The following is a 27225-nucleotide window of genomic DNA, read 5'->3' on the forward strand; positions in this document are numbered from 1 at the left end:
ACGTGTTTACAGTTAGCTGTTAGCCGCAGAGCTAGCGCGCTGTGCCTGTCTAAAGCAAAGTTTTATTGAATTTACCAGTAGTTGTAGCCGTCTCCACCGCGGCCTCTCTGATCAGCTGTTCACAGACTGACTGACTGTGTGTTGATGTGAGTGGAGAGCTCCGACAGCGCAGCAGAGGAGAAGATGCAGCGTTAACCATCACTAAATATAATGATTTTTCTGATTCATCGTGTTCCAGACAGCCTTTTGCGATGTGTTCGTCGCGCATGCTCATATCATGATGATGAAAATATGATTTATAGGTCAGCCCTATTTCTTATTAATTTAAAAAAAGTATTTCATGGATTCCTCCGCGTACCACTACAAAGAGCTTGCGTACAACAGTTTGAGATCCACTGGTTTAGAGAATGTATTTGCTAGAATATCCTGTTGTTTTTAATGTGTCTGCGTATAGTGACGGCATTTATTCTCAACAGATAATACCAGAATAATAATATTAACACACACACGAGCAGCTCTCTAGAATAGAGTTTTCCTCTGAACAGGACTGCATTGTCGGATCAAATTAACAGCACGAAAGGTCTGTGTTTGACTGAACAGGCCAAAGTAGAGCAGTCTGTTTATTTAATTATGAGGCAGCTTGACAAAGTAACGGTACATCTCACTGACAGCAGGCTAGCTTAATAGCTTTCTAGTGTCTGCGGTGTTGCACTTTCACTCACAAAAATAAACACACACACACACACAACATCTACATTCTAAATAAAGATCTATTGGAATACAAAATAACACTGGGTGTATTTTCCCCAGTGAAGACAGTTATTTAACTGTTACCTTTTTGTGCACAGATATAAAAATGAAGTACAACTTTGGAGTTATTGATAGCCAAAATATTGGCACAGTGTAGATTTATTGGAAGGCATGTGTCATGACAACCTACTAGTCAGGGACTCTATCACAGAGCTGTGTGGTGAGAACACCTCAGGGACAGAAACCTGCAATAGCTAACTACACAGATCAAGCTGCACAATGCACAGTATCTTCTATGTCATGTTCAATTTAATGAGCAAAGGAACATGGTTTTGCACTTTAGTGAGAGCTATTTATTCATGGTTTAGCAAGAGTTAGCAGCTCTACAACTTGTTCTACATTGGACAGTTTTCCAGGGAGGGATAGAATGAGGGAAGGCACAGAGATACCGAGAGGAGAACAGGATGTATTTTTAGATGAGCATCTAAACTGAGTTGTTGTTGCTGTTTGTGTTTCCATTCTGTGGACTTGGGTGTGTTGATACTATCAGAGTTTCACAGATTAATTCAACCCGCACATCTTTGAGTTCTGTTTGAATAGGTAAATTCTTTGGGCAAATTGGTGACAATGAATTGCTAATCAATAAGAGGGAGAGTGTTCCTCCCTTTGTACAGGAGCTATCGATCCACTGAGGAGTCGAACCTGAGCCTGCAGCTACAGACATTTACTCAGGTCAGGCTCAGGTATACTGTTCACTGTTTATACTTCCAACACACTGTATGTGTTGGTTGTTTGGTATGTTGAAGGTGGTTACAATCTATGATTTGAGCTCATATTAAAGGGGCTCTGTGTAAGAATCAGACACCTGTGGCTGTTAAGTCAACGACAGTCAGCGTCCTGTTGCTCATGCTCGTACTACGTAGACGCGAGCGAGCGCTGGTCAAAACAACGTGATTGACAGCTAAAACCACAATATCACTATACTGTATAGCTTACTATTTTGCCAGCTCATGGTCCATTTTGATACCCAAAAACCAAATGAAGGTCCCTCCCCCCCCCCCCCCCCCGATGTTGGTTGGTCACTTTCCTGTTTTGCATGACAGGCTTCACTAGATATAACTTTGTTTTTTTGTGCTTCCGTGGAGTTTGAGTCTGAGTTGTGGTGGGTTCTGGTCGTTTGTTGGCATTAGCAAACTCCATTTCTAACCGAACATTAGCTATCGTTGCACACTGTTAACCCTGTAGAGAGTAAAAGCACTAGCGAGCATGCATGACGTCACATGGAAAAAACAACCCGCATACTTCATATTATGTAAAAGCAGTCTACAGGCTGATAGAGGAAACACAGAAAGTCATGGAAGGTCTCATTTTTTTGGCTAGGTTACAACCTGTTCACACATTGGTAATATAAAACAATTCAAGTTTATACGTGTAAAAATGTACATACAGTCCCTTTAATGAAATAATGAGCTTGTGAGCAAACCGATATTTTTATAAATGTGATATTTCATAATGATATTGTTGAGACAGGCAGCTCAAGTGCTTCATGTTTACCAGCAGAATGTGTATTTTGCTAATATGACCATGTGCTTTGAGTCTGTAGTGATGCAGTTATGTGATGCAGTGTTTAATGGACCTGGCTGGTAGACTGTCACTAGATTGTAAAATGTTTTTGGTACCAATAAGTCACTTTATCCAAAACTCCTTTAAAACTTTATCCAATGCCTTTTTTCTCTACTGCACAGGTCTAATAGCGGTGGTGGTGAGCACCCTTTCAGAGGCTGCACTAGTCCACCTGGATGGAGAGGGGCATGCTGGGAGGAAGGTCAGCCATCTTGTGTTACAAGCCCTTCTGGAACTACTCCACAACATCCTGAAACAAACATCTGTTGTTGTCCGCTCCGCACTGCAGGTACGATCACTCAAACACTTTCTTTCACATTCCAGTGTTTTGAGGATGAAGTCCCATTGATAATTGTAATATGAATTAATGAGAAGTTAATGTGGATGTGATCTCAGCTCTGTGGCTTTCTGCTTTATTAACTACCTCAAAATGTATCAGCGGAGCAGATATCTGGCTGCTATTCTTGAAGGTTACTAACCAATATCCTTTATATTTTATACTTCTAAAAATTACTACCAGGGTCTGAAATTAACTTTCTCACTCCCTATCACTGTAGCAGACAAGTTGTTTTTTTTGTCTGCCACTCAGGAATTTTATCTGCCACTTTTGAAATCTGCGCTAAATTAAGGAATAACATTTTAGATCTGATGTCATTCAATGTTTCGATATATTTTACATAAAAAGCATTATATACACGGTAAATTACAGTGCTGGAATTACACCGTGGAGGGAGGCTAATGTACACAGTATTGTACTGTTATTGTCATCTGTAGTGGTTATTTTCATAAAAACACAGAAATTCAAATGATTATGATTATTTAAATATTTGCTTTGATTAAACAAATCTTGGCAAGTTTAGAGCTAGTGTTATGAAGTTAAACAGGTCATAATTTTCTCTGTAATATCTATTTTATATTGATGTGAAAACATCTCCTCCAAACAACTGGATTTATTCAAGTTTCTCACCAAAAACTTAATTTTACGAGATTACATTTTAATACATCATGATAACGTTGTAATTAACCTTCACCCAATAGTCTTATTTCCTGAGAAGACTTTGAACGCCTCATAATAATAACTGAATGGCACCTCCGTTAACGTTCGTAGCTGCGCTATTTATCCAGTCAGGTCTGTGCTGCCCACCGACTGCTAACAGTTAACGTTACTAACTCTCCTCCTGTTGATTTCAACACAGGTTTGTTGTTCACAGTGTCACTTTATCAGGGAAAAATAGGGTGCGTCCCCTCAGGTTTAGTAGCGCCATGCTGTTGAGCGTTTTTTTTCTCTCTCCGCCGTGCCTCTGGTCCAAAACAACCTGAAACATGATACAGCGTCATTGTGCAGCGTAACTGTCACGGAGGCATGAGATGCCAAGAAAGCGGATCTGTTCTTTATTCCCATCTCTAGCGTTTTCCTTGCCTGCCAAAGTGGCGGGTGTCCTGATGATTTCACCCGCCACTGCCAACAATTTACCTGCATTTGGCAGGTGGGCTAATTTCAGACCCTGGTTACTACAGTCTTAAAGAGCCACAATGGCTTACTGTATTTCTTTTTTAAATCATTTTTTAAAGGATTGTTAGCTCTTGTGTCAGTTGTTTTGCTGTATCATGTTACATCGGTCCTTATAGGCTTTGTGTGTGTGTGTGTGTGTGTGTGTGTGTGTGTGTGTGTGTATTTCCCACATTGATTCACCACTATTTACCAATTTCATCTCAGTTGAGCACAGAATCAGCAACAGAAACACAAAGTCAGTTCCCTCCAAATGTTGCCCTTGTACCATGTCCCTGAAGACATGGGTGTATGTGTGTGTGTGTGTGTGTGTGTGTGTGTGTGTGTGTGTGTGTGAGACCATTGATGTGTGCAGTGGAAGCTAGCAGGTTTGAGCAACTGCAATATTGAAGTTGTGGACTCAGGAGGAAGTGGATGAGGTCCTAGTCCCTGGGACACACACACACACACACACACACACACACATGGGCATACACAGAGGGGCCTGTCTGGCTGTGTCCCTGCGGCCTCATTATCACCACTGGCTTTGTCCTCAGCTTGCCTCCCTACACACACACACACACACACACACACACATACATACGCTCTTATACACACACAGCAGCCCCCGTCTCCCCATAGTGTGCACCCCAGCCCAACGCATACATATTAATGCCTGGACAGGGGGGGGGACTAAAGGGGAGGCAGGGTAAAAGCCTGGGTGGAAGAGGAAGGACAGCAGAGGGAGAGGGGAAGGATGGATGATAGAAGGGAAGAGACGGAGGGAAGGGAGCAGCAGAATGTGCAGCGGAAATCAATTCTTGGAGAAATGCAAAGCTCATTAAAAAGAAAACTTCTGCCCAAACCAAATTCATTTGGGTAATAAGGTCTGATAAGGAGAGAGGACGTGACTAGACCGCTCTCCCCAAACTATTACTCCGTTGGTCAAGAGAGAGAGAGAGAGAGTCAGAGATTATATATACTACAGAAGAAAAAAGAGAAGAGAGAGAGCATAACAGAGAAGAGAGAGAGAGAAAATATGTGCCAGTATTAATCACATTATTCCACCGCTAATTGGCCTGAAGTTTCACTGTAGGCATGAACTGAACTAAAATAAGCGAGGGACAGAGGTGCTAATAAAGGGGGGGGGGGGCAGGAAAAAAAGGAGGACGTGAGAAGACTGAAGTCTTAATGAGATGCAAAGATAACTTCATGTGACAAATAGAGAAAACCTGTGCCTGAACGCACCTTGTGTGTTAAAGAAGGGTTAAAAACTATTTCCTGTCTTAGTCCATCTATCAGAGTGTCTTTCTCTGTCTGTCTCACTCTGTCAGAGTCTGTCTTAGCAGGTCTCTGGATCCATCATTATTGACTGTCAAATCTCTATAAATGATTTAACATGAGTGTGTGTGTGTGTGTGTGTGTGTGTGTGTATAGAGCCAGAGGCTATCTTGTCCAGCAGTGGAGATGGAGGCAGCAGAGAAGCTGCTCCTAGAAAACAGACCCCTGAGCCAACTCAGCACACACCTCGTTCACATGGTGAGACCAACACTCACAGAGCTGTGTGTGCGTGCGTGCGTGCGTGCGTGCGTGCGTGTGTGAGAGTGCGTGTAAATGCTTTCCATGAAAACATAAATATTTTCTGTGTTTGCTTCTGCATGCATGTTTGTGTACTGTATGTCTAAATGTATGCCTGATTCAGTGAGCCAAACTGTGTATGTATTCTTATTTATGCGATGAAGTGTGTGTGTGTATATGTGTGTGTATGTGTGTATGTGTGTGTGAGAGAGAGAGAGAGAGAGAGAGATGCAGAAAGAGAGTAAAGGCCTATTTGTCTGGTTATGTGTTTAATTATGTTGTGTCTGAATATGATTTCTACACGTGAGTAATACTTGTATAAGTTCAGTAAAAAACACAAGTACTGACGTACTGATGAAGCTCTCTAGCTCAAATAATCTGCTTAGATGGAAAGTGACACCTTATGCAGCACTTTTCACCAGTTGCTAATGGCCAGTAGGAGTCTGAATCACCAGAGGCCCCACGATACGATATTATCACGATATCTAAGTCACGATACGATCTTATTGGAAGGAGGTTGTGTTTTCACCGCCGTTGGTTTGTTGGTTTGTCTGTCTGTCTGTCTGTTAGCAGGATTACTCCAAAAGTTTGCGATGGATTTGAATGAAATGTTTTGGAGGGGTGGAGTGTAGCACAATGAACAATCCATTCGATTTTGGTGGCGATCCAGATCATGATCGCGTGACCCCGCCTCCTTCTGAGAGCAGAGAGATACGTGTGTGGATGTGTGTGTGGGAGCTGCTGGCCGTCCGCGTTGAGAAAGAACAAAGCAGTAGATGACGGGATGAGAGACAACGTAGTGTAACATTACACAGACATAACAAGGCTGCTGAATGAGAGAGGCATCCGCCGATACGTTACACGGAAACACACCGTGTTAATAAGAAGCCGACCACCTCACGGTACCGCCAGCTGTGAGCTGGGATCTGTTTTTAAAGTCACGCAGCTTGGAGGAGGTCTGCGCTCTCCGAGGGACATTCTAGTTGCAATTTTAAACACTTTGCGATATGCTGAGTATTGCGATAAGATATATTGCGATATATTGCATTTGATTATCTTTTTTCCAACTGCAAATGATGCAGTTTGTCAACATCTGTTTTATCTAATAAGATCCAGTTTTCACTCCATTCATCTCAGAGTTTTTATTTCCATATCTTGAGGTCAGAGGTCAAGGGGGCCCCTTTGAAAATGGCCATGCCGGAAAATGTAGCATAACTTTGGAGTGTTATTTGGTGTTCTTACTGACACGCTAACATGACATGTTTGGTACCAATTTCATATGATACCAGTATCTTCACTCTATCTTAAAGACTGAGCCGCTACAACCTCTGAAACACAGAATAGTGGCCGGGCCGAGCATGCCAGTGGGCCGTCGGATAGAGGTTAATAGTTAATAGTTTATATAATAAAAGATCGATACTTGACGTCTGTGTGTTGAAATAATATTGTCACACAAAATATCGTGATACTATGCTGTATCGATTCCCCCCCACACACACACACCCCCCTAATGGCCGGTACTGTTACTTGGCCACGGTACACCTGTGATTGTGTGTCACCTTAGAGATGTTACAAGCCTTTATAAGCCACAAATTAGTTTGAGTTGCTTATAACAAGCTAGTTTGATCTCCACATCTGTGCTGTTTTGTAGGTAAATTGCAGGACATCTAAAATAACTTCTAAAGGTAAAACAGTGATTTCATAAGGGAGCAACACCTATTCTGTAAAATTAGACTATTTTTCTCAAACACTAGATGAATCTCTTAAAGGCAGGGTGGGTGATCTTGAGAAACTAGCAAGAGTACAGTAGAATTTTTAAAAATGATCCAACTGAAGAACCCAGCCCCGTGTCTCCAACTCTTTTCCAATGAAAGTAGCTAACAGCACCAGCTCCAGAAGTCCCTAAATCTAGCGAGGCTAGTGTGTGGACTGACAGTCCATCACTTCAGGCCTCTCTCCAAAGCCACTCCTCCAAAATTATCATTATCAACATAAACATATCATAATGAACGTAAACTTTTTTTCTTTTTTTTTCCAGAACATTTGATTTATTGATTGCTTTTTGGATATAATGAGAATTTCAACTAATATAACGAAAACTGTTTCTAAAATCTTTACCAACCCTGCCTTTAAGACCAGTAAAACCAGATACTGTACCACTGTTGTGGTAACTAGATCTCAAGATTCCTCCCAGAATGCTCCTCAAACCAACTCCCATGTCTGACTGCACGGTAAACAGCAACACTACTGATCAAGCTCATTTAAAAGTTCTTCCTTAATTAGCTGTCTTCCAAACAAGTGTGTAGACTGTTATGGTAATGAAGTTAGTCAGGCAGTCCTGCAGTAAACTATTTTCACCAGTAAAATGCTTGTAATGCACTTTCCTTCACGTACTTTGTGTCCTCTAATTCCTTTAACCGATTCTGTTAAAGTAGTTTTCTGCAGACGTACTGACTATGCTACATGTGAAATCAGTGTTATATAAAGGCAGTAAGCTCCTTGCACATTGCAGGTCTGTTCAATACAGATGATTATTCTAGTTTACTGATGTAATTATACTACTGTTATTACAAATATCAATCCAGAGATCTGCAGAAGAGGCTCTTATATCTGCAATTGCGGCACAGAATGTGATGTAGTCTGGAAAACAAACAGGAAGATAAGAGGCAGTACAATCGTGGCCTTTCTGCTGAGAGAAATGTGGAAATGTTATCTTATTGCAGTAGCCATTCATACATCCACACCTTCTGGCACTAATACACGCTACTGAGGATTAAATAATCACTTAAAATCAGATATTAAAGAATAATGTGATACAAAACTCCCTCCTCTATCTGCACTCAAAATCTCTCAATTATGATTAAAATACTTTAATATTAGAGTTGCAATCACATTTAATTATTTGATGAATGACTCTCTTTTGCCTTCTGCAACGTTCTTTACACTGAAAAAATTACACATGATTTGTAAGTATTTCAAAACAAAACCATATGATGAATAACAGGAGCTGCAGAAGAGAAGGTAGAACCATTCTGTTTAAAAGAATGAAATAGAGATGAGAGGATTAAATCAGATTCACAGTCAAGGGGCGAGGAAAGGTAGAAAGATGGAAAGAACCCATGCAAAAGAAAAAGAGAGGGAAATTGAGGACATAAGGGGGGAGGGGAGGGGGGGAGTGCCAGGAAAGTGGGAGGAGGAGAAGAGGAGGTCTCAAGGGACACAATGGAGGTTTTTACTTATACTTGACACATTGAGTGTTGGGTGGGCGTCTGTGTGTGTGGTTGTGTTCGAGAGGGTTAAGGAGGCAGCTGACACACCCCCGGCCCCTTTGCCCCATGGGAGATTAGTGGGATGGAATGAGCAGCAGCGTCAATATGATCCCTGAATCTAATTAAAGTCATTAAAACTGCAAAAGTTGCTTGTGTTAAAAGAATACAGTCGGCTTGCATATATTATGATTTACTTAGTGCATTAAGTTTATTTCTTTAGTAGTTACCAGTAGTAATCTGGCTAAGATGCACACAGTTTAGAGTAAACATTGATCCTGGATGCTTCTATGTAACATTTAATGATATTTACTTGATATGGCCTCCAAATAAATTGATATGGCCAAATACAGTAAATAACTACAAAAGCTACAAAATACTGTTACAACACTGTACATTTTGCACATACAGTAGTTGTTTTAATTATTAATTTTTATGTAAATATCTCCTGAATGTGTGCTTTAAAGGACCAGTGTGTAACATCTGGTGGTGAACATTGCAGATTGCAGGTGCCAAGCGTGTAAAAAATCTACGGTGGCCGACGTGAAAACGCGAATGGCCCCATCTAGAGCTGTTGTAAGAGTAGCATAGGTCATTTGAAGAACAGCAGAACCAGTGTGTACGTGGGAAGTCAGTGGTGAAACAAGAGAGCGGCAACGATTTGTGTAAGTGAACAAGTGAGCTAGTGGAGCAGAAGACAGAGTTAGTTTAGCTCTGAGAATGTCAGTGAATGTTCAATGGAAGTTGCAGTTTGTGCGGAAAAAAAAGTTCGGAAACTTGTGTTTGGTGGATTATTTCTCTGTTGTTACAATGCTAATGGTCATTGTATTTTACATGGTTGGAAAGTCTGTTTATTTACCTTCACAATGATGTCCAACTTGTAAGGATCATGCATTTGTGGGATAAGCAGCACGGCTGATTATGTGGGTAGTGCCCAAGAAAAATTTGCCAAAATGCTCCGTCAATGGTAAACAGTGTATTCTCCTGCTGGTGTTGACTCTTGTTTTGAGTTGTTTGGTGGATTGGATGATTGAACTCTCTATCAGTAACAAGGAACAAACAAGACATATTGTCTATTTTACACTTTATTCATTTAATACACCGTCAGGAGCCTCAGTAGCGGTGGAAGATCCATACGCAGCCACAACAGCCTGGCACCTCCTCCTCATGCTGGTCACCAACCTGGTCACACGTTGCTGTGGGATGGCGTTCCATTCGCCCAAGCTGATCCCACAAGTGTTGAATTGAGTTGAGGTCTGGACTCTTGGCAGGCCGTTCCATTCTCTCTACTCCCACATTGTGGAGGTAGTCTGTGGAGCGTTGTCATCTTGGAGGATGAAGTTAGGTCCCAGATTGTGGAGATATGGGATCGCCACTGGCTGCAGAATCTCATCCCGATATCTCACTGCATTGAGATGGCCTTCAATGATGACAAGCCTTGTTTTGCCAGTAAGGGAGATGCCCCCCCCATACCATGACACAGCCCCCACCAAAAGCTGTTACTCCATCGGTTCTCCACGTCGTCTCCATACTTTGACCCTGCCATCCAACTTTGGCAGACAGAACCTGGACTCATCACTGAACATGACATTCCCCCACATGTTCAGGTTCCATTGTCTGTGTTGTCGACACCAGCGCAAACGGGCCTGACGGTGAAGGGCAGCCATTGCAGGCTTCCTGGTAGCCTTATGAGAATACACTGTTTACCATTGGCAGAGCATTTTGGAACATTTTTCTTGGGCGCTACCCACATAATCAGCTGTGCTGCTCATCCCACAAATGCATTATCCTTACAAGTTGGACATCATTGTGAAGGTAAATAAACAGGCTTTCCAACCATGTAAAATACAATGACCATTAGCATTGTAACAACAGAGAAATAATCCACCAAACACAAGTTTCCAAACTTTTTTCCCCCAGTTTATCTTATATTTATAATATGTACTATAATTACATCTACAGTGCTGTAGAAAAAGAAGGAGAGCTCATGGCTCATAGGAACCACGGTAACATTTATTAACTGATTGTCTCTCCTTGTAGCTGTCCACTGAAAACCAGGAGGTTTGGGAGGAGTCTCTTCAGTGTCTGTCCCTGCTGGTCCAGTTGTATGGAGGAGAGGGTTATGACTGCCTGTCGCCTTCCTGTTTGCGAAGCTTCTCACACGTGCTGCGCTCACACATGCACACCGAGACCCCCCGAATCCAACGCACAACACTTAGGATCGTCAAACGACTGGTGAGTACAGTGCACATTTAGGCCTGTAGACACATACAAAGACACAAACAGACCAACATCTATGCATATTATTTTACATACATTGCTTGTATGACATTTTATCAGGTGTCCGTATTGGTCATATCACAGCACTGAAACATGTTAGAATATCCCTGTATGATTCAAGAATCTCGGCCCTGTGTTTGTATTTTGGGAGTTGAAATATTAACTGTGCCGCCACTGCAGAATGAAAATATTGGAGTAATGAAAACCGACACACACACAGATAGCCCTGCTGTGCGGATGTTCTGAAATAGAGTGTAGTTTCACCAGAACTAGACTGACAGAGGGAGCGAGACAGAGAGAGAGAAAAAGGGTTGGTTTGTATCTGCCTGTCACTCTCTGTTCGAGTGTCTATCTAATTTTGTCTGATAGTCAAAATGATTTGTAGTGCCGGCCGAAGACGGCTAACTCGTAAGAGAGTGTAAAGCAGGAGGAGATTTAGTGAAGCTTCTATTCCCCCAAAATAAAATGAAATAACATTAGCTCCATGTGGTTCCATGGAGAAAAGCTGCAGCTAACATTAATCAGAACTAGGTTTTTACAATGTATCAGTTTCTTGTCCTGATAGACATACAACAATAAAATGACGTCGTAATAATTCACTAATTCAGGGAGATATTAAATTGAAGTGTGCTGTAATTTGACTATGAATTTTAATTGTCAGACCAACTCATTCATTTGAATTAAAAACCAATGAGAAAGTTAGCTGAACTGCTCATAGACTCTTCAGACTCTTCAGCTAGTTGTGAAGCAGTAGGAGTCTGAATCCCCAGAGGCCCCACGATACGATATTATCACGATACGTCAGTCAAGATACGATCTTATTGCGTTTTTAAACATTTTTGCGATATGCTGAGTATTGCGATAAGATAAATTGCGATTTATTACTGCAAATTAAGCAGTTTGTCAACATCTGTTTTCATTTCACATATTTTGAGGTCAGAGGTCAAGGGAACCCTTTGAAAATGGACGTGACAGTTTTTCCTCACCAAAATTTAGCGTATGTTGGAGCGTTATTTAGCGTTCTTCCCGACAAGCTGGTATGCCATTTTTGGTACCCACCGATTCCTTAGGTTTTCTAGTTTTAAATAATAACCGTAGAACTTTAGTTTTAAGACTGAGCACGCTACAGCCTCTGAAAGGCAGAATTGCATCCGGGCCCGCCGGCGGTCCGTCGGATTAAGAGGTTAATACTGTAGTTTATATAATAAAAGTTTAATACTTTACGTCCGTGTGTCGATACAATATTACCACGCAAAATACTGATACTCTGCTGTGTCGATTTTTTGTTCCCACCCATATGAAGCAGTCAAACAACATATTGGTATACCTTCTGCAGCCTAGCTGTCCTAGGAAATAAATTAATATTGGATGATTCAGTGTGACCAGATTTACGCCCAGTGCCAACACTGGAAGCAGTATGCTGTTTATGTAGCATGGGAACAGTTAAGAACGTGGGAGTAAAGTATTTTACTTTGACACCAAAGACCAGAGTTTGCATCCATTCTCAAGCCAACAATTAATGCTCACTTTTTTAAACCACAATGGCAGCATTTGTCTTTAAACATTAAACAAGGTTTGGTTGCCTAAACGTAACCACACTTAAGTTTTCATGGAACAGAAACATTAGGGATAAGTTATTTAAAAAATGTAGTCATTGAATTTAATCCAGAGCTTTGCAGAATTTCAACAGCTAGGTGAAAGAGAGGCAGGGTTGTTGAGGGCAGTGGAGTGAAAATTGATCTTAAAAAGTCAACATGACCAGTGTGGAAAAATTGGCTGATTTTCTGTCGACCCTTATGAATTATTTAAAATGCATTCCTAATGTTTTGGCTTGGCCGTAGGATCATGAAATAGTTTCTGCACATGGGACACAAGGTCATCTGTCACCCTGACATCATATGACCTGACTGAAGGCTTTGCCTGGAAGCTACCTTACATTTGTAGTTGTGTGTGTGTGTGTGTGTGTGTGTGTGTGTGTGTGTGTGTGTGTGTGCGTGCGTGCGTGCGTGCGTGCGTGCGTGCGTGCGTGCGTGCGTGCGTGCGTGCGTGCGTGCGTGCGTGCGTGCGTGCGTGCGTGCGTGCGTGCGTGCGTGTGTGTGTGTTTTGGATTCCTCTCACTAATTAGTTCCAGCCACCTGAACCACCCACACAGACAAACTCACAGACTAACCTCTTTCTCTTTTTGTGTCGGTCTGTCTGTTGTAGCAAATTTGTCCTCTTGTGAAAACTTCCTCATTACCCCCCACCCCCCACGGTGCTAACAGCTACAGTGACATCAGGGTGTGTATTCTCCATCCTGCTCACCACCCTGAGCAACACCAGCATAAGCCGTTTCCTCGTAGCTAGTGGATGAGTCACTAAGCAGCTCAGTGTGCTCGGAGCAGAACTAATTTATTTCCTCAGAAAAATACCCATCTACCATTCTGCACATTTAGTCATTCGACTCATTGCACATTAGTTAATTTAAAAGATTTAAACAGTAAAGTTCCCTCTGAGTAGTGTTGCAATACTCTCCCCCCACCTTGTACTGTTTTTGGCTGCAGAGGACCAGCCCTACAAACGCAAAAGTCTGTCACTGAGTGACTGAGTGATGAAGTTACAGGATTGGTCGGCCGACTGTTGGAGTCTCCTCATTGGTCGTTGCTCTTTTAAAATGAAAAGGCAGAGAACAGTTCTGTGTTTAGGTTTTCTGGGGAGCGTGTCAGCGGTTCAATGTATCATTACATAGTGCTGTTTTTGTGCATGTGCTATTGTTAATGTTCGTTTAAGTTACGTTATGTTGTGCTTCGTATTGTGTTACCGTGCATAAAACACAAAATAAACAGACTGTGCTGTGATTTAATTGTAATAAACAGATCAACAGGATGCCGAAATAACTACATAATGATGCTGATTAGTAAAAAGTCTGAATTCATGCTTTGTCAAGTCTGTCCGCAACACAACAAGCAAACAACTTTTAAAATGCTTGTTTTCTGAACGGAGTTCGGATCGATCAGTGCCAGGCTATGCTAACATTGTAGCTGCTCCATTAACACTCCACCTAGTAGGAATAAATACGGCAGCAACAACGTCAGTGATGACATCAACTTTCGTGAAGTATGTATATATTGTTAGACGCCACTTATATGATGAATGACTAGTAAATGTTACCATTTACTATTACTGAATGTCATTTGCTTCTTTATAAGATTCAATCAAACATTAAGATATAAGTGGAAAAAACTGTTCAGAAAACATGATAGACATGACCACTGACTATTTGTGTAACAATTTAGCCACAAATTCACATCCTGACCATATACGGTCCAGACATATAGTGGGTTTTGACCGAGTCTTGTTCCTATTGGAGTCCAGTAGTCAAAGTTTTAAAGAAAATCGGAAATCAACATCTTAAAACCGTTTGCTAAGTTGAGTTGTCTTGAATCTCACTATCAATCAGTCGGCAATGTGCACCTTTGAAATAATGCATTCAATATCCACAGTACACTCTTTTTTACAGATATATACCGTCACAGAAACACACATTCTGTCTCAACCACACACCCCTCCACACTCAGACGAGTGCCTGCCCTTCAACAAAGGCTTTTTAATTATCTTTCATTGATTTCAGGCTCTGTTAATCTCAATCAAAGATCCCGCTAATAGCTTGGAAACTGCAAAGGAGGAGAGAGGGAGAAAGAATCAAGTCAAAATTAGTGAAATTTTCAACTTGTCTTTTTTTTCCACCTCACACAACTTGGAAAGACTTAAAGGGGAATGCTAATTAAATGAGAAGTTGTTGGAGAAATAAGCATTTATGATGATTTCGTTTAAAGCAGTTTGATTTATCATTTTGTTAAAGTTAGTAGTCTGCCTCTGGCAACACAGAATTTATTGTGTTCAGTGATTGGCTCCTTAATATTTATGCACAATTCATGTCTTCCTCAAACCCTGTTCACACATTAAACCCCATCAAATGTATCTGGCAGAAATAGAGAGGCGAAGTCCCTCTGGGACCTTATTTCAGAAAGAATATGTACGCTAGTCAACGACAAGAGACAAATCATTATTGATCCTGTTTGAATTGTGCCATGAATCACACATATGATGTTTGTCAATTTAAATATAATATGAAAGTCTCAGTTTGTTGTAGGTTTGTTGTAACATCATTTAGTTTAGTGTGAAACTGCTCAGTGAACTACATCTCGCGTCTCGCACAATAAACGTCACCAACATTAGCCAGCTAGCTAGCGCTAGCTAACTTAGCTATTTTCCACGCACAAATGAAACATTATCTGACCTGATGTGTTTTATCCAGCAACTCCTGTTCTTTTATCAGCCGGGAAGAGAAAGAACTAGGGAGACATGTTGCTGGTGTGAGTAACGTTACATCCCATCCCATTAGCAAACACACAGACATCGTAGCTTCAGAGAGAGAGACGTCACTACGTGACTTTTGGATGTGTCGTCTTTCTAATTACGTATTTTCACAGTTTGATACTTCAACAGTTTTACAACAAACTGAGACTTTCTTGACTTGCAAAATTATGTTTTAAATTGACAAACATCATACTGTATGTGTGATTCATGGAGCAGTTCAAACGGGATCAAATATTTGTCTCTCTCCGTTGACTACCGTTCATATTTTTTCCGAAATAAGGTCCCATGGTGGTCCACCGGAAGGGGCGGGACTTTGCCTCTCTATAATCTTTATTAGTATGTAGTATTTTTGTGTAAATTGTGTTCACATGACAAGCCTGGATCTGTGAGGCCAGGCAGGATGTTGTTGTCGATGTTTCCCTGTGCTTCTCCTTACACTGCTTGTTAATCCCACTCTTGTGTCTAGAAGCTTCCTCCTCTCTTATTTCCGGAGGCCAAAATATCTCAGCGCAGAGTCTCCAAAATGTCAAAGCATTTCATGTCCAATTATTCTAACCTTTTACATGTTTGAGCCGGAAACATGGAAGTGTATTTATCCATCCATCAATCCCTCAGTTGGCTGAAAGTGGGCAGAGCCGCTTGATAAAACAAATTAAATAAAACATTCCTCAATAGACTCACTCTCTGTCTCTGTCTCCCCCCCCCCCACATATATATATATATATATATATATATATATATATTGTCTAATTCATGCATGATCTAAGTTATTCTGGTAAATGAACAACTCTCTCCTTCTCTTCTGTCAGGTACATTTGCACTTGTTTGAAGTTAATCTGTGATGACAGCCCTGTGCTGTCTTTCTGAGGGGCAACGTGTCTGAATCTGTTTGTCTGTAGAAACAGGGTTCTCTGTGCATCCTCCAGCAGTATGAGGCTGAATAATGTGCCTCTCAGTTCGAGGACAGAAAACTTCCAAGGATAAAAAAGGGACTGGAGCAGAACTGATTACAGCCTTTTAATTGTGCAAAAAGTATGTTTGCACAAGTCAATCAGTGTGCTCCAGTCCCTTTTTTTCTCTTGGAAGTCTGTCTGTCTATATGCTTCTCATCTGACTTTGAGTTCAGTATCATAGAGTCAGGGTGTTGGTCAGGTAGAGATGGGGAGAGAGGAGGATGAAGGGGGAGGAGAGGGCGAAGACGAGGTGGAGAGCAGGGATGGAGAAGGGATGATAAGTAGGTGTGTGTGTTTAGTGGTTGGTTGGCAGGCACACATAATTGTCCCCTCACCCTGATGGGTAAGGCAAAGTGTGTGTGTGTGTGTGTGTGTGTGTGTGTGTGTGTGTGTGTGTGTGTGTGTGTGTGTGTGTGCGTGCGTGCGTGCGTGCGTGCGTGCGTGCGTGCGTGCGTGCGTGCGTGTGTGTGAGAGAAAAGTAAGCGAGTGAGGGGAGCGTCTTTGTCTCCTCCTAACCCCCGTTGCCTAGCAACAACCATGCTGTGTCGCAGCAGAGACAGAGGTGATGATGTCACCAGAGATCAGAGAGAACACGTTCACAAAACACACGGACACACACACGCACACACACATGAATCTACACTAACACACATTGCCTTTGAGTTTTTATTATAAATTTGAGTACATAATTTAGTTCCACAACAAACTGTGACCATATTATTAAATCAGATCTTAACTCAGAACTTAACTTGGCTATCAGTTAAACACTGGAAATACCCCTTTTAATGTGACACACACACACACACACACACACACAAACAGCAGCAGCCTGTGGACCAGGTGTTCCTGGGTGGGTGTGGAGACTAGACATCAAGGTGTGGGGAGACATGTCGGGACAGGAATTAAATCACAGGGATGACAAAGAGAAGAAACACATGACGTAGTCAGGAAATTGGGTGAGGAAAGCGAGGGGAATACTCTTTAGCTGAATAGCTTCGGCTCGTCTAATCCAGAATGGTGAACAGGTTATCATAGAATAAATTCATGGAGCAACAAAATGATGACCACTACTGAGGAGCAGTAAGGAGAGTGAGAATAAAAGGACAAAAGAAGGAAAAATTAAAGGACTTATGTGAAAAAGCACTAATGTAACGTGTGTATATGTGCGTGTGTGTGTGTGTGTGTGTGTGTGTGTGTGCATTCAACTAGATTTTGGGCGAATTAGCTCTTTGATCAATTTACTTTGAAATGGCGTTGATAAATGAGTATGATGTCACTCAGCAGTTGGTCGTGGTAACTTCAGGAATGATTCTGTGATAATAACACAGACCAGTGGTTCTTATATTGTAGTTTTCTATGAATGATTATTGAGTGTGTGAAAAGATATCAAAGAATGTGAAAATGACATTTCTAATGTATAAATGTTTCATCATTGGTTTCTTATTATTGGTGAAACAATGGTTGATTGTCTTCCTCCTCTGATTAATCTGTTCAATAGGCTGTAGGCTGCAGGCACACCTGGCTTTTAAAGGGAATGGGAGAAGACACTCTGATTGGTTGAATTCATGAATTCAAAACACGCCTACAGTATGATTTCCCCTTTGCCCTTTGCGCCCAGATTACACACCATTTACTTAGCAAAACTGGAGTTGGACATGCCCTAAATGTACTTGTGCCATGTACTTTAGACCATGAGTCACAGATTGTTTAAATAGGGCCCATAGTCTCTCCCACTTTCTCCAGGTGCAGACTACAGAGCGATCTGATTGGTTTGAATGTCCTGAAGGGGCGGAGCTAATTAATCTACTGCAGGACATAACGACGTCCAACAGGTACGTGTTTCTGCTGTTTAAATGTGCTTGTGTCCGTCATATAAAATATTAATCTATTATGGAATTTCTTCCGGGTGGCGGTGTGTCTGACCCCTCCGGTAGAGCTTTTGCTGCAGGGCTGCAGGTTTCCACCCTGCGCTGCTCCACAGCGCATACCGGCTGTGACCGCTCTGTCCTCCGCACAGCAATGGCCTCATTAACATCATGGTTCCCTTATAGCATTGGGTTTAAATCTGAAATAATGCCAAATAGGTGCTTTTGCTTTTCGCTTTGCATCGTCTTGTCTGTCAACTCTCTCCCGTCCCGTGTGTGTGAAATATGACACCTGCTGCTCTGAGCTGAGACTCCGTATGGAGCGGATGCATTCACTGTCAGATTGTAGTGTCCGTCGTCCGACTTTATATTGATAGCACGGCGCCGATACGCCAAAATGAACTAAATGGGTTTTATTTTTGTAAAAACAGCAAAACGGCAGTGGATACGTAATGTAGATTTGTCCATAAAAGGCGCTCATTTCTGTCAGTAGTGTGTGTACATCAGTGTTGAAACCATACCTCAAAGGACACCAATAACAAATCATTGTGGATTTAGATACGTCCCCTCCAGCCCTTTCCTTCATCTTATTATTTTTATGCATGTCTGAACATGTCTACATTACATGTGTCAAAACTGACCTTTTCCTAGTTGTTAATTGAAAGGATGCAAGCTTCTGGCAGGACAGTGTCAGCTTAATGGCTCACAAAGAGCTCAGAGATCAAATAAATACATATATTAAAAACAAAACTTCTTCTTTGTGTGGAAGTCCCTTGAGATCTCATATCAGGCAGGAAACATGACCTGCACCACCTCACACACCTGACAAAGTAACAGCTTGCTTCTAAGATTTATGAGTTTGGGAACTGCAAGGTTTGTGTGGAGACGGTAAATATGATGGAAACTCAAGATCAATACAATCTGACCCACAAGAACTGTACAGGGAACACTGCTATTTAATGTCTTAATGCATGTGATGCTAAGCATACAGCAAATAACACAAGCTAAATCAAATGAGGAAAAGTACACCTTCACGTACTCAGACTGTAACTGCTTCATCGCTTTTATAGTACATTGCAAATTTGTGAATAAATGATTAAAAGGATGCTTTATGTTAACATTAATAGGTCGATTTGGAAGAAGTGTATATATATCGAGGGCTTGGAGCCAAAGGGGCGTAAGAGCAATGTTGGGCGAATTTGAATATTAAATAAACAAGACATATTGTCTATTTTACACTTTATTTATTTAATACACCGTCAGGAGCCTCAATAGCGGTGGAAGATCCATACAGGTCAGTGATATCATTGAGGGAACACACAACCACGCTGGCAGACCTGCAACGAATCCTGGTTGAGGAATGGAACGCCATCCCACAGCAACGTGTGACCAGGTTGGTGACCAGCATGAGGAGGAGGTGCCAGGCTGTTGTGGCTGCGTATGGATCTTCCACCGCTACTGAGGCTCCTGACGGTGTATTAAATGAATAAAGTGTAAAATAGACAATATGTCTTGTTTGTTCCTTGTTACTGATAGAGAGTTCAATCATCCAATCCACCAAACAACTCAAAACAAGAGTCAATACCAACAGGAGAATACACTGTTTACCATTGACGGAGCATTTTGGCAAATTTTTCTTGGGCGCTACCCACATAATCAGCTGTGCTGCTCATCCCACAAATGCATGATCCTTACAAGTTGGACATCATTGTGAAGTTAAATAAACAGGCTTTCCAACCATGTAAAATACAATGACCATTAACATTGTAACAACAGAGAAATAATCCACCAAACACAAGTTTCCAAACTTTTTTTTCTGAGTTTATCAAATGAAAACACTCAGTGAAATCTTTTCAGTGCTAAAAGTACACCACTGAAATGATAACCCATAGGTTGTAATTAAAGAAAACTGAAAGAGCATGCTAACAACACTTGGGCTTGGAGCCAAAGGAGGTTAAGTGCAAATTTGATCAAACTTGAATCAGCTGCTGTTGCCATGTACTGAACACAATTTTTGATCTTTTTGTGTAATCAGATCGAGTATAATTATAAAAACAATATTGTTACTAATATATTCAACATTTTAAAAATGGCAAAAGAGTGGGTTAACCTTTTTGGCACAAACATTTTCCCACTAGACTAATAACATAATATGCCATAAAAAAGTAATTACAAAATGTCAAAGTATGTCATAATAATGTCATAAAAAGTCGTTGTATAGTATTCCACAAAAAATCATTAAAAATGTCATAAACGGTCACAGTATGGTATGTCATACAAATGTCATATTATGGTATGGAATAAAAAAGCCATTAAATATTACAGTCATATTATAGTATGTCATAAACATATTATAAAAAGTGATAGTTAAGGATGTCGTAAAAATGAAAAAAGATTTCATAGTAGAGTATGCCATAAAAAGTCATAAAACAATGTAAAAAAAAGTCATAGTATAAATAAAATGTAATAAGTCATAATATAGTATATTGTACAAAATGTCATAAAACGTCATAGTGTAGTATGACGTAAATGTCATTAAAAATATATAGTAAGTTATTAAAAAAAGCTAATATTTACCAAAGATGCCAACAATTCTGAAATGCAGTGTGTGTGTGTGTGTGTGTGTGTGTGTGTGTGTACCTGTATCTTTGCATCTGGCTGCCTTTTATGAGTATGTGGGTTGAATGTGTGTTCACTCTTTGAGCCGACTCTTTTGTCGCCGTAGCGACCATGCATCCTCTGATGTCTGATGTATGAGACCAGCGACTTGTCACACAGATACACACACACACACACAAACACACTGAATACACACAAATAATCTTTCACCCCCCGTCTATATACAAACTCTCTGTTTCTCAATCACACACACACACACACCATGTCAGATCAATAATAAAGGTGTATTGTTGTCCTGCTATAGAGGCCGCTTCCACTCTCCCCCTCTTTTCTCCTCGGTCACCCCTTTTCTTCCCTTTTTGTCTCACTCTATACCCTTTTCTCCTCCTCTCTCTCTCCCCCCTCCATTTTCTTTCTTTTTCACCCCTTTCTTTCTCTCTCTCTCCCACTTCTCCTCTCCTCTCCCCTCGCCTCCTCTCTCCCCTCGCCCTCTCTGGCAGATGAAAGCAGAGATCAGCTCCGGCCTTTGAAGTGGCTGAGACTGGCACACTCCCACTGGTTTAGTGGTAGGAGGAGGGGAGCAGAGGTTTTAGGAGAAAGGGCAGGAGATGAAAGGAGTTATGAGGAGAGAGAAGAGGAAAGGAAGGGAGGAGAGGGGGGGGGGGGGTAATTGAGAGGATGAGAGGAGTTGGGGTAGAGAGAGGAGATGGAAGAAGAGTGGGAAGGAGAGGGAAGGTCTGGGCTGAGATCCTAACCCAAATGATGTCATTCAGCCTTTACCATGGCAACCTGAGGAATGCCTTTTCAAAACCTCAAGCCTGAGTGAGTGTAAAGGGAGGGGAGGAGCGTCACTCATAGTTCTCCGTCATAAAGAAAAGCCTTGAGGCCCAAAACTTGATCTTTAGTTTATTGCTGCGTTCAGTCAAACATGAAGCCATCAGTAGTGCTGCCCGCTAACATCTGCAAACCTACTGGGAAAAAAAAAGATTAAAAATCACAATTCCAGGATCATGTCTTGTGTGAAGAAATTATTGTAACATTATCCATTTTACCAGTTATGTATAACTGATAGTCTTAAAGGTCACCTATTATGCAAAATGCACTTTTCCATGTCTTTTAAACATCACTATCTGTCCGCAGTGTGTCTACATGTCACCATAGTCTCATAAAAGACCATCCTCTCTCTTTTTCTCCTGCTCCATCCCTCAGGAAATGGGTCTGAAAAAACACTGCTCACTACTTCCTTAAACTGGTGACGTCGGTGATATTTTTCAGGCCATATAAGGGTTTCCTGGTGGAACGGTAGAACTGGACTAGAAAAACCTCCACTAGGTGACCCCGCCCACAGAGTTGCTGTTGAATTTGCTCGCTATAATCACGGACCTGCTAACAGGACAAGCAAAGCATGCTCCTCCTTCTGTTATTTTCATGCATGTAGAAGAGTACAGGTAGTAAATAGTGACTGTAAGCAACACAACACATTTCTGTTTCACAGTCAAACTTTATTTGAGTAGACAGACGACACTATTAATTATACACAGCATTTTGAACGTGAACAGATAACCTGCAGCTTTGACAAACATTTCACAGCATAAATATGGCAGTAACTGTCTGACAAGTAAAACCGTTACTCTGAAACATGGACACCATACTCTATAACGTAAGTCCTCCCAGTAGCTGCTGATACTGTGGTTACTGAGCAGTTTATATGTAAGATCAGTAATTCCACCTTCAGCTATGTAGACAGAGACAGGATAAAGTCTTTCAGCATGGTAAGCTCCGGTGAGTGTAACGTTAACCGGTCTGTAGTCATGGTAACACAGAGACAGCTCCTACAGTAAATAATATACCATTACTCTGATTACTTTACTACGTTTATCAGGTGTCTTTTACCAGAAATAATGAACTGACTACTGTTTCACATCTTCTATTTTCCACCCTGATGTTCGCTGTGGTTACACACCGTCACATGTAGCTGCATGCTAACATGTTAGCTCTGTATCTCCCATGTAAACAGAACTATCTGCTCACAGCTAATGTTTTCTTCTCCACTGGGATGATTTCTCACAAATGGACCTTTGAAGACAAACGTGAAACAGAGTGTATGTTTATGGTTTACAGAGTTTATGCAGAACGTAAATACTGAGCTAACTAACAGAGCTAAAAATAGATTATTTACAGGAGCAAAACCGTCAGGAAAACCTGGAATCTTGGCCGCAGATGTTGTTCATTTCTTGCCGATTTTGGATCAGATTCCTCCAGGAATGTGCGCTGGGTGAAGTTTCTGGTTTATAAACTTTTGAAAATGCTGATAAACTCAATAGTCTCTCTTCCTGCTTCTTTTAATTTGAAGGTAGACAAACATGTTAGGGGTGTGTTTGTCTTCAGTCAGTCACAACTGAGAGCAGACTTAAAAATTGTCTTGTGAAAACTGGCCAGTTATTGAGGAGCCTGTTCTAAAGAGATGGAAATCAATCCAATCTGGCAGTAGAATGAACTAGTCTACTATATTTCTGTGAAGAATCCATTGAGATGAAATTCTGCTGTTAGTTCTTTGGCTCCATCTGTGGCTCCAAGTGTTGGTGTGTGCCGAGTGTGAGGCTAATGTGGTTCTGTAATAGCCATTCACTGTAATCTAAAACCAATTATTTCATTTTCCGCTGTCCTCCGAGCAGCTGCCGAGTGTCCATTTAGGACTGTGAAAGTGCAGGGAATTAATGAGTAACCAAACTCTAAAGTTGGTCTTAAAACTTTTATGGATTCCATTTATGTTTTCTGTATTCACAAACTTTCAAGGATTTCCGAGGCCTCTGGGAGCTGTGTTAATTAGGTTAATTATGTAGGTTTTAATCAACTAAGGGGGTGGGCTTCTGCTGGCCTGGCTGCCAGGCTGCCCTCAAAGACACCTGGGAGGAAGAGAATAGGGGAGGAGGGTGAGGGAGGGAGATAAGAGAAGGAAAGAGAGAAGAGGTAGGAGAGTTAGATTACACACAGCCTGTAGGGTCGGAACAGATTGGATGTTTTCACCAAGCCACAATATTATAAATGTATAGAATATCATATTTGATTTAGTTTACCTTTATGAAGTGTTACGTTATATTATGATATTTACAGATTTATGTGAAAAGTAATACACTACTATAGAAGTAGTACTGTACATTGTGATTGCATGTTCAATGTCCAATTGTGTTTATTCAATGCCTTATGATATTTTTATCAAAAAATATTTCATCAACATAAACATCAACATAAACAGGAACTCGTTAAATAAAAGAAAAGAAGTTGTAGAATCAAATAAAGTGTTGAGAGAACAGAGATGAACATCAGCTAGCTATTAATGAAAGAAACACCAGTAGAGGACCAAACTGGAGTCTCCTTTCAGTCCACTAAGTACCATGCTCTATGGACATACCTGCTGGTGCTCTCAGCCGCCATACTTACAACTGACCTGGACTCCTTTTATTATCACTTTCAACAGCAAGGTTCCCCTAACAATATACCTAAAATGTCATAAAAAGTCAAAGTATAGTATGTCATAGTATAGTATGTCGAAAAATTTAATGAAAAAAGTCAGTACATTAAGTCAAAAAATGCTATAGCATACTATGTCGATAAATGTCATAAAAAGTCAGCAGAGTATGTTGAAAAATATCATTACATAATCATAGCAGATCTCTTTAATGACTTTTTTTGACATACTATACTATGACTTTTTTTCGACATGTGATACTATGGCTTTTTCCACTTTATTCCACTTACTATACTTTTTTTACACTTTTTCAACATGCTATACTGTGACTTTTTTACCACTCTTATCCACGTACTATACTATGACTTTTAAGACATGCTATACTATGACTTTTTTTTACCACTCTTATCCACGTACTTTAGTATGACTTTTTTACCACTTTTTTCGACTTATTATACTATGACTTTTTTTGAGATACTGTACTCTGACTTTTTACGACATACTATTCTATGAGTTTTACTATACTATGATTTTTTTTCAACATACTCTATGTTTTTTTTATATTTTAACATACTATTTTTGGAGTTTTTTTGGCATACTATACTATGACTTTTTAATTTTTTTTAGACATACAATACTATGTTTTTTTTATATTTTAACATACTATACTATGATTTCTTTCGACATACTATACTATGATTTCATGTATAGTATAGTATGTCAAAAAAAATCTGAGTATAGTATGTAAAAGAAAATAGTATAGCATGTCAAAAAAAATGTAAGTACACACGTAGGCAAAATTGTTGGTACCCTTCCGTTAAAGAAAGAAAAACCCACAATGGTCACTGAAATAACTTGAAACTGACAAAAGTAATAATAAATAAAAATTCACTGAAAATTAACTAATGAAAATCAGACATTGTTTTTGAATTGTGGTTCAACAGAATCATTTTAAAAAACAAACTAATGAAACTGGCCTGGACAAAAATGATGGTACCCCTAGAAAAGATTGAAAATAATGTGACCATAGGGACATGTTAAACTAAGGTGTGTCCTGTAAATAGCATCACAGGTATCTTCAAACTTGTAATCAGTCAGTCTGCCTATTTAAAGGGTGAAAAGTAGTCACTGTGCTGTTTGGTATCGTGGTGTGTACCACACTGAACATGGACCACAGAAAGCTAAGGAGAGAGTTGTCTCAGGAGATTAGAAAGAACATTATAGACCTTCATGTTAAAGGTAAAGGCTATAAGACCATCTCCAAGCAGCTTGATGTTCCTGTGACTACAGTTGCACATATTATTCAGAAGTTTAAGGTCCATGGGACTGTAGCCAACCTCCCTGGACGTGGCCGCAGGAGGAAAATTGATGACAAAATGAAGAGACGGATAATACGAATGGTAACCAAAGAGCCTAGAACAAAGAGATTAGAGGTGAACTCCAAGGTCAAGGTACATCAGTGTCAGATTGCACCATCCGTCGCTGTTTGAGCCAAAGTAAACTTAATGGAAGACGACCGAGGAAGACGCAAATCATAAAAAAGTGAGACTGGAATTTGCCAAAATGCATATTGACAAGCCACAAAGCTTCTGGGAGAATGTCCTTTGGACAGATGAGACAAAACTGGAGCTTTTTGGCAAGTCACATCAGCTCTATGTTCACAGATGCAAAAATGAAGCATACAAAGAAAAGAACACTGTACCTAATGTGAAACATGGAGGAGGCTAGGTTATGTTCTGGGGCTGCCTTGTTGCATCTGGCACAGGGTGTCTTGAATCTGTGCAGGGTACAATGAAATCTGAAGACTATCAAGGCAATCTGGAGCGAAATGTGCTGCCCAGTGTCAGAAAGCTTGGTCTCAGTTGCAGGTCATGGGTCCTCAAACAGGATAATGACCCAAAACACAGCTAAAAACACCCAAGAATGGCTAAGAACAAAACATTGGACTATTCTGAAGTGGTCTACTATGAGCCCTGATCTAAATCCTATTGAACATCTGTGGAAGGAGTTGAAACATGCATTCGGAGAAGGCACCCTTCAAACCTGAGACAGCTAGAGCAGTTTGCTCACGAGGAGTGGGGCCAAAATACCTGTCGACAGGTGCAGAAGTCTCATTGAGAGTTACAGAAATCACTTGATTGAAGTGATTGCCTCGAAAGGTTGTACAATTAAATATTAAGTTAAGGGTACCATCATTTTTGTCCAGGCCAGTTTCATTAGTTTGTTTTTTAAAATGATTCTGTTGAACCACAATTCAAAAGCAATAGCTGATTTTCATTAGTTCATTTTCAGTGAATTTTTATTTATTATTACTTTTGTCAGTTTCAAGTTATTTCAGTGACCATTGTGGGTTTTTCTTTCTTTAACGGAAGGGTACCAACAATTTTGCCTACGTGTGTATGTTAACTTAAAAAAAAAAAAGGTCATAGTATAGTATGTCGTAAAAAGTCAGAAAAAAATCATAGTATAGTATGTCGAAAAAAAATCATGGTATAGTATGTCGGGGAAAAAAATATGTCATAGTATAATATGACGGAAAAAAATTAAAAAGTCATAATATAGTATGTTGGAAAAAGTCATAAAAAATATAATAGGTCAAAAAAAATCATAGTACAGCATGTCAAAAAAATAAAGATGTCATAGTATAGTATGTCGTAAAAAGTCAGAAAAATGTCATAGTATAGTGTGTCGAAAAAAATCACAGTATAGTATGTCGACAAAAGTCATAGTATAGTTGTCGAAAAAATTAAAAAGTCATAGTATAGTATGTCGAAAAAACATCATAGTATAGTGTGTTGATTAAAAGTCACAGTATAGTATGTCCAAAAATTTTAAAAATCATAGTATAGCATGTCGAAAAAAATTATAGTATAGTAACTTAAAAAGAAATATAGTATAGTATTTCGAAACAATCAAGAAAAGCCATACTATAGTATGTCGAAGAAAAATCATAGTATCGTATGTCAAGAAAAAT

The 27225-nt window shown here is 40.3% G+C and overlaps 1 protein-coding gene across 6 annotated transcripts in view; it reads left to right on the plus strand.

The window, feature by feature from the left end:
- The window catches only part of ulk4 (unc-51 like kinase 4), a 105392-nt gene that overhangs the window by 77069 nt on the left and 1098 nt on the right, over positions 1-27225 (plus strand). For 2 of the 6 annotated variants that reach the window (XM_037785235.1, XM_037785237.1), the window contains 5 exons: positions 2496-2662; positions 5300-5401; positions 10747-10941; positions 18042-18130; positions 19427-19605. In XM_037785235.1, coding sequence (XP_037641163.1) covers positions 2496-2662; positions 5300-5401; positions 10747-10941; positions 18042-18130; positions 19427-19520 — 647 coding nt within the window. In that variant the 3' untranslated portion in view covers positions 19521-19605. Of the gene's footprint in view, positions 1-2495; positions 2663-5299; positions 5402-9208; positions 9405-10746; positions 10942-18041; positions 18131-19426; positions 19606-21282; positions 21412-27225 lie in introns of those variants that run through there. The other 4 variants (XM_037785239.1, XM_037785236.1, XM_037785240.1 and 1 more) reach the window with 4 other exon arrangements.

The sequence above is a fragment of the Sebastes umbrosus genome, chromosome 11 (genome assembly GCF_015220745.1).
Source record: "Sebastes umbrosus isolate fSebUmb1 chromosome 11, fSebUmb1.pri, whole genome shotgun sequence".
In the NCBI taxonomy this organism is placed as follows: domain Eukaryota; kingdom Metazoa; phylum Chordata; class Actinopteri; order Perciformes; family Sebastidae; genus Sebastes; species Sebastes umbrosus.